This window comes from Carcharhinus amblyrhynchos, chromosome 4, assembly GCF_965287045.1.
Source record: "Carcharhinus amblyrhynchos chromosome 4, sCarAmb.v2.hapA, whole genome shotgun sequence".
NCBI classification, from domain to species: domain Eukaryota; kingdom Metazoa; phylum Chordata; class Chondrichthyes; order Carcharhiniformes; family Carcharhinidae; genus Carcharhinus; species Carcharhinus amblyrhynchos.
This window is the reverse complement of record NC_137327.1, coordinates 71,082,743-71,097,123: the sequence shown is the minus strand read 5'-3', so window position 1 is coordinate 71,097,123 and position 14,381 is coordinate 71,082,743. Positions and strand designations below refer to the sequence as shown.

The 14,381-nt window shown below is 47.8% G+C and overlaps 1 protein-coding gene across 1 annotated transcript in view; it reads left to right on the top strand.

Annotated features, from left to right (window-relative positions):
- Window positions 1–1,327: 1,327 nt before the first annotated feature.
- The window catches only part of LOC145342107 (T-cell-specific guanine nucleotide triphosphate-binding protein 2-like), a 70,309-nt gene continuing 57,255 nt past the window's right edge, over window positions 1,328–14,381 (top strand). Inside the window, exon 1 of the mRNA XM_080187326.1 lies at window positions 1,328–1,377. Within this exon, the coding sequence (XP_080043452.1) occupies window positions 1,358–1,377 (20 nt within the window). The 5' untranslated portion in view covers window positions 1,328–1,357. The remainder of the gene's footprint in view (window positions 1,378–14,381) is intronic.

The window sequence follows — 14,381 nt, the reverse complement described above, 5'->3', positions numbered from 1 at the left end:
TGAGTCGTCTTGTTTGGTCTCAGCCAGTTGTCATGGGGAGTGATGGAGTCATTCATTCAGGAACAGAGTTTGAAGTCGATGGTTTCTGTCTTCTCAATATTTAAATGACGATTCCTTCTCAGCCAGGACTGGATGTCAGATAAATAGTTTGATCATTTAAAATGGCATTGGATCTGAGAGGCAATGTTGAGGTTGATGATAATATTGTCAGTGTGAAGCTAACAATCTGATTTTGGATAATGTCACTGAGGGGCAGTATGTAGATGAGAATGAGAAGGGGTTGAGGATCGATTCTTGAGAAACAGCAGATGTAATGGTCCAGGAGAATGAAGAGAAGCCATTGCATATGACTGTGTGGCTACCGTGGAATTAAGTGTGGAAACGTATAATCAGCCATACCCAAGCTCGATAACAGGGAGAGAAGAGAGAGAACCATTAATAATGTCAACTCACATAGGAAGCAGAATGGAAAGTTGGGTGGTCAGCAGTTTGGTGGCAACAACAGGAGGTGTTTCTTATTGACAGGCTGAGCACAAAAAGGCTTCCTACAGAAGGAAAACGAGGCAACAATGTGCATTCTGGACCAGAGAGGGATGTTTAACCTCATGGGTGAGAAGAAGGATGAGAAGTGACAGGTGCAGCTGATCACATGGTCTCAATCTTAGTGATACAAAAGTCCATGAGCTCTGCACATGTCTGTTACTACACGCCTGCCCAGCAGTGTGACCTCGCTGGGATTTCTCACTGAATTACAATGTTTTTGGTCTGTGAGGGAAGGTGTCACACACAAGTTGTGGCCCAGTCTGTGTGGATGTGGCCCTGGGAATAAGTGCATCCATCAGTTAGGAACTCAAATGCTTCAGGAATTTTAGTTTCCTCGTGATGGAGCTAAGGTAAGATAGTTATGAGAGTTGAACTATGATTTGAACTGAATCAGACACAAACCCAGATTTTCCATTTCCACTCAGCTTGCTCTCCCTGTGATCCACATCAGGTGCTGCCCCCCTGAGATATTGAGGGGGAAGTACAACATTTTTCACATCCCATTCCTTCCCTCGGTCTGACTTAGTGAAGATGGAAAAAGCTCCATTAGGGATTTTCCAGCTTGTTACTCCTGTTCACAACTTGATTAAGGATGATCCCTCAAACTAGTTCTGTTCTTTATTTGTTGGTAAATAAAGTACTACCACTCACACTCTCTACTTTGCTCTCAAAGGGGAAAACCCAAGTCAACCAAAAACAAAGAAGTGACACCGGGGAGGAGCCACAAGCCTCTGTCCTCTCGCCCTTTCTGAGGTGGAAGCTCTGGAATCACTGGGCACTCACACAGGGAAAACAGTGAGAAACGGAAAAACAGATGGGACAAGCCAGCTCCAGGTTTGTCAAAAAGCTTTTCATATTGTGTCTCTTCAATTCTAACACAACCTGTCATTACAATACTTTGCCATTGCTCAGTGTCAGCACTTGTAACAAGAGTGTCCTAAACAGTTCTAGAGCTCACGTACCTCCATTAACCTTTCCTCTTCTTCAGCCTTCAACAGAGGAGGAGGAGCCTCAAGAACCAGGGCCGTCAGTTTGGGCTTCAGCAAACCCTCATTTCATCAAGCCCATCATTATGTCTGCATCTTACTTATGTCAGTCGAGAGATGTCTGCTCAGGAGGGCACTGTCAAACTGCGGGGGGACTTCATTATTCACAGGCTGAGAAGTAACTTGGGTGGTAGGTGAGGGGCAGCGGTTAATGTCTGAAAGATCAGGAAATATTTACTCTCTATTTACAGATCACAAGGATCTCAGAGAGCACCAGCTAAATGTTAGGAGTTTAAACACATCCAGTCAGGAAAGATAATGTCCAGTATTTGCAGCATATGATGGGCAGCAGGTGGGGCCTGAGACCAGTGATGGTGATTGGCTGTTGCAGGTAAGATTTGCATAGGTGCAGTCAATGTTCCCAGAAGATACCCTCTGTCTTTAAGTGAAGGCAAGTGTCAAGCTGAGGGCATCAGAGCAGCAATGCTGATTGGTGCTGCAGGCAAGATTTGCATAGACAGTCACTGCTACAAGAAGGTGGACCTCTGGAAGGCACCCTCCATTGTCCAGTAAATGTGAGTGTTCAGGGGAGGGTAGCTGATTAATGATGTTAATTAGTTGTTAGTGTAAAAATTGGCTAGTAACCCTAAGGCTAACTGACAGCTGTATGACTTTGATGATGTCACCTGTTTGCTGGCAGGGACCTGAGGCAGGGTGGGGTGGTTACATCAGGCCTGACACCCTGCAGAATTTTGTCAGCACCACAGGAATATGGAACCTGGTGCATGCTGTCTAACGGACATGTAAGAACTGCAAAATCTTTTTCTACTCAAAAAAATGTCTTTAAAGTTTGCCTTGGTTAATGTACGCAGTGTTAAAGACAGGTTGAGATGTGCGTCCACATTATCCTACCTGGCCAACGTCAAGGCCGACCTGCTGTTCCTGCAGGAGTGTGGGATACCCCACCTCACCAGCTACAGGCGTTGGTCGAGTGTGTGGTCCCACGGACCGTCCATCTGGTCAGGTAGAAACGACTGCCGTTCCTCGGGCCTCAGCATCCTGCTGCGGGGAGGTGGCTACACCATCTCCGAAGTTAGGGAGGTGGTGGGGGGACGCCTCCTCGTAGCAGATGTCACATACAAAACTGCCCTCTCAGGTTGATTAATGTGTATGCCCCTGCCGTCAAAACCGAGCGGCTGGCAGTCTTTGAGCAGCTGCCACAGCTGCTCACCACCTCCAGGTCGGTCATTCTGGGTGGGGATTTCAATTGTATCATAGACAAGGCTGACCGATCCAGCAGGGCTGAAAACAAACTGGACGCTACGTCCAGAGCCCTGCTGGAGACGATCAAAGATGCCAAGCTGCTCGACGTCTTCAGCAACCCAGCAGACGGAGGGCAGCGCAGGTACACATGGTCGCGGCCCGATGGGTCAGTTCGCTCCAGGATCGACTTTATGTTTGTGTCCCGCACGCTCACGGTCAGGCCCACCGACGTCAGGCCGGTGTTCTTCTCTGACCACTGCCTCCTGCTGGCCGACTGTCAGCTGGAGGCAAACCAGAAAGTGGGCAGGGGGTCCTGGAAGCTGAATGTAGAACTGTTGACCCCAGAGAACCTCGAGGAACTCAGGAGGGTTTACCACGGTTGGAGGACCGTCAAACCCTTCTTTGAGTCTCCATCGCTCTGGTGGGAAACCATCAAAGACAACATCAAAAGGTTCTTCATCCGCAAAGGGGTTCAGAAGGCCAGGGAGAGACAGGGGGACATGTCCCGACTCCAGAAAAGCATGCAGGAACTGCTCCAACTGCAGTCGATGGGGGTCGATGTCAGGGAGGAGCTCCAGGAGGTGAAGAGCCAGCAAGCCTCGCTCTTCGCCTCGGAGGCTGCCAAGGTCATCTTCCGGCCCAGGGTCCACTCTGTGGAGCAGGACGAAAAGTGCTCGCGCTTCTTCTTCCAGAAGGTACACAGAGAAACCTCTGTTATCAGCAGCCTGAAGGAAGAAGGCGGCTCAGTCAGGTCATCGCAGTCTGACATTCTGAGGATCTGCAAATCTTTCTATGCCGGAGTGTACGACCTGAAGCCGACAGACAGCACGGCCTCCCAGTCTTTCCTGTCGTCTATCATGCAGGTCTTAGACGACGGCGAGCGGGACAGCCTGGACAGACCGGTGTCTCTGGACGAGCTGACCAAGGCCGTTGAGTCCTTTCAGAAGGGTAAAACTCCCGGAAGCGACGGCTTACCGGCTGAGTTTTACTCGGCGTTGTGGGACTTGACGGGCCCGGACCTCCTGGAAGTATACGAGAGTATGCTTCTGGAGGGCAGGATGTCAGAATCCATGAGGAAAGGCATCATTACCCTCATCTACAAGCGGAAGGGGGAGAGGGAAGAAATTCGGAATTGGCGACCCATTTCGCTATTGAACGTGGATTACAAAATTCTGACCAAAGTCATTGCCAACCGGGTCAAGTCTGCTCTGGGGTCAGTGATCCATCCTGATCAAACCTGTGCTGTACCTGGCAGGAAGATCTCTGACAGCCTGGCGTTACTCAGGGATACGATCGCCTACGTGCAGGACAGGCAAGTGGATACCTGCCTCATCAGCCTCGACCAGGAGAAGGCGTTTGACAGAATATCGCACAGCTACATGATGGATGTGCTGTCCAAAATGGGCTTTGGGGAGGGAATCCGCAATTGGATCTGGCTGCTCTACACAGACATCAGTAGCGCAGTCTCAGTCAATGGGTGGGAAACAGATAGCTTCCAAATCAGGTCTGGAGTCAGACAGGGTTGCCCTCTCTCCTCCGTCCTTTTTGTGTGTTGCATTGAACCCTTTGCCGAGGCCCTCAGAAGCGACCCGGGCATCAAAGGGGTGACAATCCCAGGCAGCGGAGGCACGCAGGTCAAAGCCTCCCTGTACATGGATGATGTGGCTGTCTTCTGCTCGGACCCCTCATCTGTTCGCAGGCTCCTCCAGGTCTGCGAGCAGTTCGAGCTGGCCTCGGGAGCCAAAGTCAACCGGGGTAAGAGCGAGGCCATGTTCTTTGGGAACTGGGCCGACAAATCCTTTGTCCCCTTCACCGTCAGGGCAGAGTACCTGAAGGTGCTGGGGATATGGTTCGGAGCGGCAGGGGCATGCACCAAAAACTGGGAGGAGCACATCGCCAAAGCCAGACAGAAACTCGGCATGTGGGAGCAACGCTCGCTCTCCATAACAGGGAAAAACCTGGTGATCCGGTGCGAGGTGCTGTCTGTGTTGTTGTACGTGGCGCAGGTGTGGCCTATCCCCAAATCCTGTACTGCAGCAGTGACGCAGGCCATCTTCAAGTTTATCTGGAGATCAAAGATGGATCGCGTCCGGAGGGAGGCGATGCACAAATCTCCAGAGAACGGAGGGAAAGACGTTCCCAACGCCGCCCTCATCCTGATGGCCACCTTTGTGAGCGGCTGCATCAAGCTGTGCGTAGATCCTCGGTACACCAACAGCAAGTGCCACTATTTTTTGAGGTTCTACCTGTCCCGAGTGTTGCGGAGGATGGGTCTGGCCACACTGCCGCGGAACGCTCCGAGTAGTTGGACCGTACCGCAACACCTGTCCTTCGTAGAGAAATTTTTCCGCAAACACACCTTTGACCACACGGCGATTAAGCAGTGGTCAGTGCGTAACGTCCTTGGGGCCCTGAGAGAAAAGGAGACGGCGGATCCTGTCGGATGGTTCCCTGAGCGGACTGTCAGTGTCATCTGGCAGAACGCCTCATCACCAGAACTGACAAACAAGCACCAAGATCTGGCTTGGCTGGTGGTGAGAAGGGCACTCCCCGTCAGATCCTTTATGCACACTCGAGGTCTCAACAGAACCGCACGCTGCCCTCGAAGCGGCTGCGGGGCTGACGAGACGGTCGCACACCTCCTTGTGGAATGTGCCTTTGCAAAGAAGGTCTGGAGTGAGATGCAGTGGTATTTGTCGAGGTTCGTCCTGAACAGCTCGGTGACGCAGGACTCTGTGCTCTACGGGCTGTTTCCGGGGACGCACACCAAGACAAATATCAACTGCTGCTGGAAGGTCATCAACTCGGTGAAGGACGCACTTTGGTCCGCCCGAAACTTGCTGATCTTCCAGCTGAAAGAACTGCCCTCGACCGAGTGTTGCAGACTGGCACATTCCAAGGTCCAGGACTACGTGCTGAGGGACGGGCTGAAGCTTGGGGCAGCCGCCGCAAAGACACAATGGGGAAAGGCCACACTGGAAGGCCTTTTAACGGAGGCAGACCGAGGGCCCAGGAACTGCAGAATACCCTCGACCTGCGTAGCTGTGTGCCAATCTGAGCACTAACGGCACACAGTAATTTATTGAAGCATGTAGAAAGTTTTAAGTATTGAAATGCAATCATTGTAATTAGCACAAATCTGTAAATATTGAGACATGGACATAGTTTTTAAGTATTGAAGTGTAGTCACAGTAGTTTGGACAGACCTGCAAAAATGTTTTGATCCCGCACTGTTTTGCTATTCAAAGCTCTGTACATTGTAATAGTTTACTTGAGAATTTTTTGAATAAAGTATATTTTTGAAAAAAAAAAGTAGTTGCAATCATTGTTATGAGATGATTTCCTTCCTTTTGTTCTTGTATCAGGCTGTTGATCTGTTTTTCAGTTATTAACTGCTACCTCTGTAGTATCTATACCGCAGTCTCCTTCTTCCTGAGTCTTCTGGCACAGCCTTTGTGGTACCTTCTTTAGATTGTTGTGTGCCTCTGTGAGATGTTGCCCTCAGGATTGTGTTGTTGCTGCAATCACCCTTGCGTTTCAGGTCTTGTTGCTAGAATGCAACTTCTAAACTTCCTCATTGATGCTGTTGCTCCTGCAAGTTTTCAAAAGAATTCTCACCCTTTAAGAATTCAATTTTAGCCTTCAGGATTGGTTTGTTATGCAATGTCAAGTTATGGTAATTCTTCTTGCTGTTGGTATGTTCACTTGGCTTCAGATGCTGCTGCACATTGTAAAATTTTGGAGGAATATTGGTGTTCCAAACTGCACTCTGAACAAGTCCAACTCTTTTCATTCAGTCATGTGGATCAAATCCCATCCAAACATCCTTCATGAATTTCTGTGCTGGCTCCTTTTTCTCCTGTTGTTGCCATTGATTATGATCAGCAATCTTTTTATCCTTGTTGACTTTTAATGCATGAAGGAACTCAGCAGCTCCTTTTCCAAATGGAATATTCTTTTCATTGAACTTGAGGATTTCCTTACGGCAAGGAGTTTCGAGGTGCGCCTTGATTTCTTTTTGGTCTGTGGTTATGAATTTACAAAGTGAGCATGTAAACACATTCCGGTTATCCTCACTACATTTTTCAGTATATTTTTGACCTTCATTTTGTTCAAGCATTCATATGCATCTCCCATATAAGTCTTAATTCCTTTGTGTCTGCATCCTGAACCATATTTGTTACTGTATGCTCTGCCTTTGTTGCCGTGGTCCCAGCACTGCTAACCTGAGCCTTGGCCATGGCTGCTACTTCAGGCTTTTGGTTGGGCTTGCTTTGGACTCCGACATGAGATTCACCTTGGCCCAGTTTAGCCTGATTCTTTCCAGTTACCCTTAATGATGTGCAGGAACTGTGATCTATCCATTCAGCTGAACATTTACAACCCCACAACAGATCACTGCCCCTGTATACGCTTTGAGTATTATCTTTGAGGGTTTCAAGGCAGCATGTAACAGTTTCTTTTGGTAAACGGTTCTCAATACCAACAAAACAGCGACTCTGGTGACCATCTCCACTTTTACCAGTTGATCATTCAGTAAGGTAATGGCCCACTAACGGCAGGGTGCACCGTTAATTGACCATACGTTCAACAATGTCTCATCATCTGAGTGTGACTCTGGCCCTTTTTAATCCCTTTTCATATCACATGGCTACTCTCCCCTCTATTTGGTTTTCCACTTGATTCATTTGGATCATGTTTCTTATAATCATTGTTGGAAACTTGTTTCTTTCTCCAACACATATGTTCAATGTTCCCCTTTTAGCCACAATGCCAGCATTTTGCACCTTTACTCCAGCAATCTGCTGCTGTGTGCCCAGTTTTTGCAATCGATAGAAATTTCAAATCTGTGTCTGTGCTCAGGTTTCAGCTGGTACCTTATGGACTTCAATGTTTGAGCTTAATTAGCTGCTCGTTCCATGGAGAGCATAAAGCCTTCTTTAGGTCCAAGTTGCTTTCTGTTAACAGCCTTTTCTCAATGCTTCGCTTCTTAATCCACACAATAGCCTGTCTCTAATGGTATCATTCAAGACATCTCCAAGTTCACAGAATTCAGCTAATTTCTTCAAAGTAACTACAAATATTGTGATTGAATCCCTTTCTTGCTGGTTACATTGATGGATTCTGAACCTCTTGGCGATGACCCAGGAAAGATGTGGCTCTGTAACATCTCCGCAATCTCACTGTAAGTTTTGAGCCTGGTTTTTCCAGTTGTACCAAACTACTTTATCTATGATCTCAGAGTAAAGGCACCTCTGATAGTAACAACTACAATATGGTTGAATTTTACATCTAGTTTGAAAGGGAGAAGAGTGGGTTTAAGACTAGTATTTTGAACTTAAATAAGGTCAAATGTGTGGGCATGAAAGTTGAGCTAGCTGAAGTTAACTGCAATCCTAAGCTGGGGGTAATCAATAGAGAAGGAGTGGCAGACAGTTAAAGGACATTCCAGGGTATTCAGAATAAATATATTCCCACACTGTAATGAAAAATGATCAGAACATAAAGAATGGCAGAGAATGACTAAAAGGTTACTCGAGAAAGGAATTGGAGAATGAAAAGAGGCTAGCTAGAAATGTAAAAGTGAAAAGCAAGAGTTTCTGCAGGTATTTAAACAGGAAAAGAGAAGTAAAGTTAGTGTTGATCCTCGAGAGAGTGAGAATAGGGAGTTAATATTGGATAATAAGGAGTAATAATAAGTGGATAATAGGTGGAGGAAATGAACAGATATTTTGCTTTTGTCTCCACTATAGAGAATACAAGAGACATTCCAGTAATAGCTGTAAATCATGAGGCAGAAGGGAGATTCCCTAGGGAAGCATTACTGCGCAAACTGATGGAGATGCAGGCTGTCAAATATTGCGATCCTGATGGACTTCCTCCTGTTGTTCGTCCATCATCATCGAAGAGGACCTCAACACCATTAGTCATTTTGAGGCTGGTTGCGGTGTGTCCAAAGATGACAGATCAGGCCAATTCAGGCACAGAATGTCCTGGCACATTTTGGACAGACTTGTGTAGACACTGTAGTTGTTGCACTCGTGGCTCTGGACTTGCGCAGCTTGCGCTTAAGTTGTGCTTCAGCAATACATCTTGCTTCATGAGCTTGACAGCCATTGTGGATGAGGCAGCGCCAGGAAGGGCGGTTTTGTGCCAGCGTTTCCCAGGTGGTCATGTCAATGTCAAATGACTTCAGGGAGGCCTTGAGTCTGTCTTTGAAACGTTTCTTCTGCCCTCCCTGCGAGCGTCTTCCAGCAGAGATTTCCCCAAAAAGGAGCTGCTTGGGTCTGCGCTTGTCCGACTTACGGATGACATGACCTGCCCACCGGGTCTGCGCTCTCATCAGCAGCATGTGGACTGATGGTAGTCTTGCTCGAGAGAGAATTTCAGTGTCTGGTACTTTGTCTTGCCATCTGATGCGTAATATTCTGTGAAGACAAGTCATGTGGAAATGGTTGAGCTGTCTTGCATGCCTTTTATACACAGTCCACATTTCACAAGCATACAGGAGGATAGTGAGTACTGCGGCGCTGTAGACCTTCAGTTTTGTTGCTGGGCTGATTCCTTGACATTCCCATACAGTGGAGCGCAGTCTACCAAAAGCAGAACTTGCCTTTGCTATTCTGCAGTTAACTTCTGTATCAATAGTCACTGCTTGGGAGAGGGTGCTGCCAAGATAAGTGAACTAGTCCACTGCCTGTAGTTTCTGCCCTTTGTGATTATGGGTTCTGTGTACGGTGCGTGAGGAGCAGGCTGGTGCATGACTTTGGTGGTCTTAATGTTGATGGTGAGTCCAAAGTTGTTAGAAGCTGTGGAAAATTTGTCCATACTGACTTGCATCTCTGGCTGTGAGCCAGCATACAGGGCGCAGTCATCGGCAAAGAGGAAATCTCTCAGAACTGTCTCTTTCACTTTGGGAATAGCTTTAAGTCTCCTCAGGTTGAAAAGCTTCCCATCCACTCTGTACTTGAGGCTGATACCAGCAACACTGTCCTGGAAGGCATCATTTAGCATGGCAGTAAACATCATGCTGAACAGTATGGGTGCAAGCACACAGCCCAGTTTGATGCCATTGGTGACTGGGAATGCCTCAGAGGATTCTCCGCTGTCCAGTACTCTGGTCATACCATCATGGAACTGGCGTACCATCTGAATGAATTAGGGAGGGCAGCCGAACTTTGACATGATCTTCCACAGGCCTTGTAGGCTTACAGTGTTGCAGGCTTTTGCGAGGTCAACAAAGGTTGTGTAGAGCTCGCGATTCTGCTCCTGACACTTCTCCTGAAGTTGGCGTGCAGCAAAAATCATGTCAGTAGTCCCATGACCTTTGTGGAAGCCACACTGTGACCCTGGAAGTCGGCCCAGCTCCAGATGAATGACCAGACGATTTAGCAGGACTCTTGCGAGGGTTTTTCCTGTGATGGAGAGCAGCGAGATTCCTCGGTGGTTGTCGCATACTTGCCGATTGCCCTTCCTCTTGTAGAGGTGTATGATGGAAGCATCTTTAAGTTCCTGAGGAATGGATCCTTGCTTCCAAAAGGACTGGAAGAACTCGGTGAGCTTCTCGATAAGTGCAGGACCAGCAGCTTTATAGATCTCTGCAGGTATGGCATTTGCCCCTGGGGCTTTGATACTGGATAGCTGGCTGACAGCTTTCGTGACAAGCTACTACTGGTGGGTCATCCATGGTGCTATTGATATCAACCTGGGGAATCCTGTCTATTGCCTCATCGTTAATAGATGACGGTTGGTTGAGGATGGCTTCAAAGTGGTCAGCCCATCTCTGCAGGATCTGAGCCCTCTCTCTAATGAGAGTTGTACCATCTGTACTCAGGAGGGGGGAACTCCTGAGAGACTGAGGTCCGTAGAGAGTGTTGAGGGCTTCATAGAACCATTTCAAGCAGTTTCTGTCAGCATATCCCTGTATCTCATCTGCTTTGGGTGCTCAGCCAGACATCCTGCATTTTACGCAGTTTATTCTGGACTGTCCTGCAAGCACTGGTAAAAGCATTTTTCTTGGCAGCTGAAGATGGGTCCGTTCTGACAGGCCCGATGAAGATGGTGCTTTTCAACAAGTAGAGTCTGTATCTCCTCATCATTCTCATCAAACCAATGGTGCTGCTTGTGGGTGGAGGGCCCGAGTGTCTTCAGCGCAGATGCATGGATAGCATCCCTGAAGCGTTCCCAGTCATCCTCAGCGCTGCCTGCGAGGTGTAGGTCAACAAGCTTGATTTCTAAGTCTTCAGCCAGTGCCGAAGCTATGCTGGGGTTCTTTAGCTTGGCCGCATTGATTCTTTTCATAACCTTGCTTCCTTGTGGTCGCCTCTTGGGTCTGATGCGGAGCCTCATTTTGGAGACAATGAGCCTGTGATCTGTCCAGCAGTCAGCACCACACATGGACTTGGTCACTCTGACATCCTGCCTGTCTTTTCTCCTGACAATGACATAGTCGATAAGATGCCAATGCTTAGAATGGGGGAGCATCCAGGAGGTTTTGTTACAGGTAGGCAGACGGAAGGTTGTGTTGGTGATGAGGAGGTCGTGTACTGCACAGGTCTTTAGTAAGAGTAGGCTGTTACTGTTACACTTGCCCACTCCATGCCTCCCAATGACTCCCTGTCAGATTACAGAGTCACACCCTACTTTTTTGCACTGAAATCGCCAAGCAAGATGAGCTTGTCGGTGCTGCTCACTGCTGATAGTAGGGCATCTAGTTCTTTGTAGAACTTGTCTTTCATCTCGTCCAGGTTGTTCATTGTGGGCATAGGCGCTGATCAGGGTGGCTTGACTTCTGCTCTGTAGCTGAAGCTGGAAATTCATAAGCTGGTCGATGACACCCTTGGGCAGACTATCAAGTTTCTGAACAAGGTGACTCCTGACGGTGAATCCAACTCCAGCATCACGACGCTCATAGCGGCCTGAACCGCTCCAGAAAAAAGTGTATCCACCTCCAGTTTCGGTCAACTGACCTACGTTGGCAAGATGAGTTTCACTCAGGGCTGCAAAGTCAATGTTATATCTTGCAAGCTCTCTGGCAACTAAGGCTGTTCTTCTCTCTGGTCTGTCTGCTGTAGGGTTGTCCAAAAGCGTGCGCACATTCCAAGTGCCAACGGTGAGCGGTGTCACCTTGTGTTTTATTTTGTGTGTTCGACCACAAGACGTCTTCTGTGTCTTGTCCTGCTCTTCGCGTTCCACGACGCTTGCAGAGACCGCCTTCTTGGCCATTGGACCTTCCATTGGTCTCATCTGCTCAGTCCGCCGGAGTCTTTCTTCACATGCTGGAATAGACGTCTCCCTGTCTCACTGAGGGTTGAGACCCTTCGGCTACCCTCGCCTGGTTTAGCCGGCTTGTTCAGGCCGTTGCCCGGGGTGTGGCCGCTGTCGCACGTAAACAGCTACGGGGAGCCAGAGGTGGGAGCTGAGTGCCAGGTGGGGACAAAGGATGGACAAACTGCCCTGAAAGGATCTGACGTGTTCCCCCACCAAAGGTATTACCCCTCCCTGACACCCCATACACGCCCTACATAGGACTTCCTCCTAGGTTCTTAAGGGAGGTGGCTAATGAGATATGAGATGCATTGGTGTTAATTTTCCACAATTCACTAGATTCTGGAAAGGTTCCATCTGCCTGGAAAGTAGCAAATGTAACCTTTCTATTCAAGAGGGGAGGAAGGCAGAAAACTGGTGGTCGGTTAGTTTGGCATCTACACAGGAAAGGTGTTAGAATGATTATTAAAGGGGTTATAACTGGGTACTTAGAAGTAAAATGTGCTGTGGATGAAGAGGAACTGTTGACATATCGTACATGGATTTCCAGAAGATGTTTGATAAAATCCCACATTAGCTTTTATTTTCCACAATAAACATTCATGGTGTAGAGGGTAACACATTAGAAGATTTGGCTAGCTAACAGGATGTGGAGATGCTGGCATTGGACTGAGGTGGGCACAGTAAGAAGTCTCAGAATACCAGTGACTACCTTATTTATGATGTCAGAGTAAAGGCACCTCTGATAGTAACAACTACAATATGAGAACAGGTTTATTTGGAATCACGAAGGAGTAGTGCTCCGAAAGCTCATCAGGTGAGTTGGGGTAGGTTCAAAAACATGGCATGTAGAAACAAAGCCACAATTGCAAAGCAATTACAGATTGGAATGTGAAGAATGGTTGGAATGCGTGTCGTGCGTCTTGAAGCCACCTTGGAGAACGCTTACACGAAGATTGGAGGCTGAATGCCCTTTACTGCAGAAGGGAATACTCCTGCCTGGTGATTGTGGTGTCTGTTCACCCGTTGTTATTGCGTTAACATGGTCTCGCTGATGTACCATGCCTCGGAACACCCTTTCCTGCAGCGTATGAGGGAGGCAATGTTGGCTGAGACACATGAGTATGTACTGTGTATCTCGTGGATGGTGGTCAACGTGTACACAGCATGTAATGGTTGTATCCATGTCGATGATCCGGCACGTCTTGCAGAGGTTGCTGTGTCGAGTTGTGTGGTGTCATGGTTACTGTTCTTCTGAAGGTTGAGTAGTTTGCTGTGAACAATGGACTGTTGGAGGTTAGGCGGTTATTTGAAGCCGCGTGGAGGTGTGGGGATGGCCCTGGCGAGATGTTCATCGTCATTGATGACATGTTGAAGGCTCCAAAGAAGATGTCATAGTCTCCCCACTCCAGGGAAATACTGGACGATCAACATTGGTCATGTTCTGTGTTTGTCTTCTGAGAAGGTCGGTATGGTTTATCGCTGTGGCGCATCGGAACTGGCAATCGATGAGCGCCATATTCTGTTCTTCCGAGGGTGTCTGTTGCATTCCTCCTAATCTAAGCAGATCATGTTTAAATGGAGGGCTTGTCCATAGGGAATGGCTTCTTTAACATATTTGGGGTGGAAGCTGGGAAAGTGTAGCATCGCGCAGTTATCCATGGGCTTGTGGTAGAGTGAAATGCTGAGGTGAATGCCATTGATGGAAATGCATGTGTCCGAGAATCCAATCGATTCTGGAGAGTAGTTCATGGTGAGTCTGATGATAGGATGGAACTTGTTGATGTCATCACATAACCATTTCAGTGATTCTTCGCCATGAGTCCAATGGAAGAAAATGCCGTTGATGTATCTGGTTTATAGCATCGGTTGAAGGTCCTGTGTGGTGAAGGGATCTTGCTCAAACTTGTGTGTTAAGATGTTGGCATATTGAAGGGCGAATTTGGTCCCATGGCTATTCTGTAGGTCTGGATGAAGAACTGGTTGTTGAAGGTGAAGATGTTGTGGTCCAGGATGAAGCAGATGAGTTGTAAAATTGCTCCTGGCAGTTGTCGGTGTTTAGTACTGAGGGTGTTGCAGCAATGCTGTTGTTTGGGGGATGCTGATGTAGATTGCTGAGACATCCATTGTGATTCTATTTTGTTCAATCTAAAATCGATAATGATCTCAAATTGATGAAAACGCATTGGAGGAAAATGAATGAAGAGGAAGAACTGGAAAAGATCAGGAATGACTGTGTCAGCAAGTTGGAAGAGGCAGGAATTCCATCACCCTGTGTTTTCCTGATATCAAACTTTGATCTGAATCTGTATGATTTTGTTA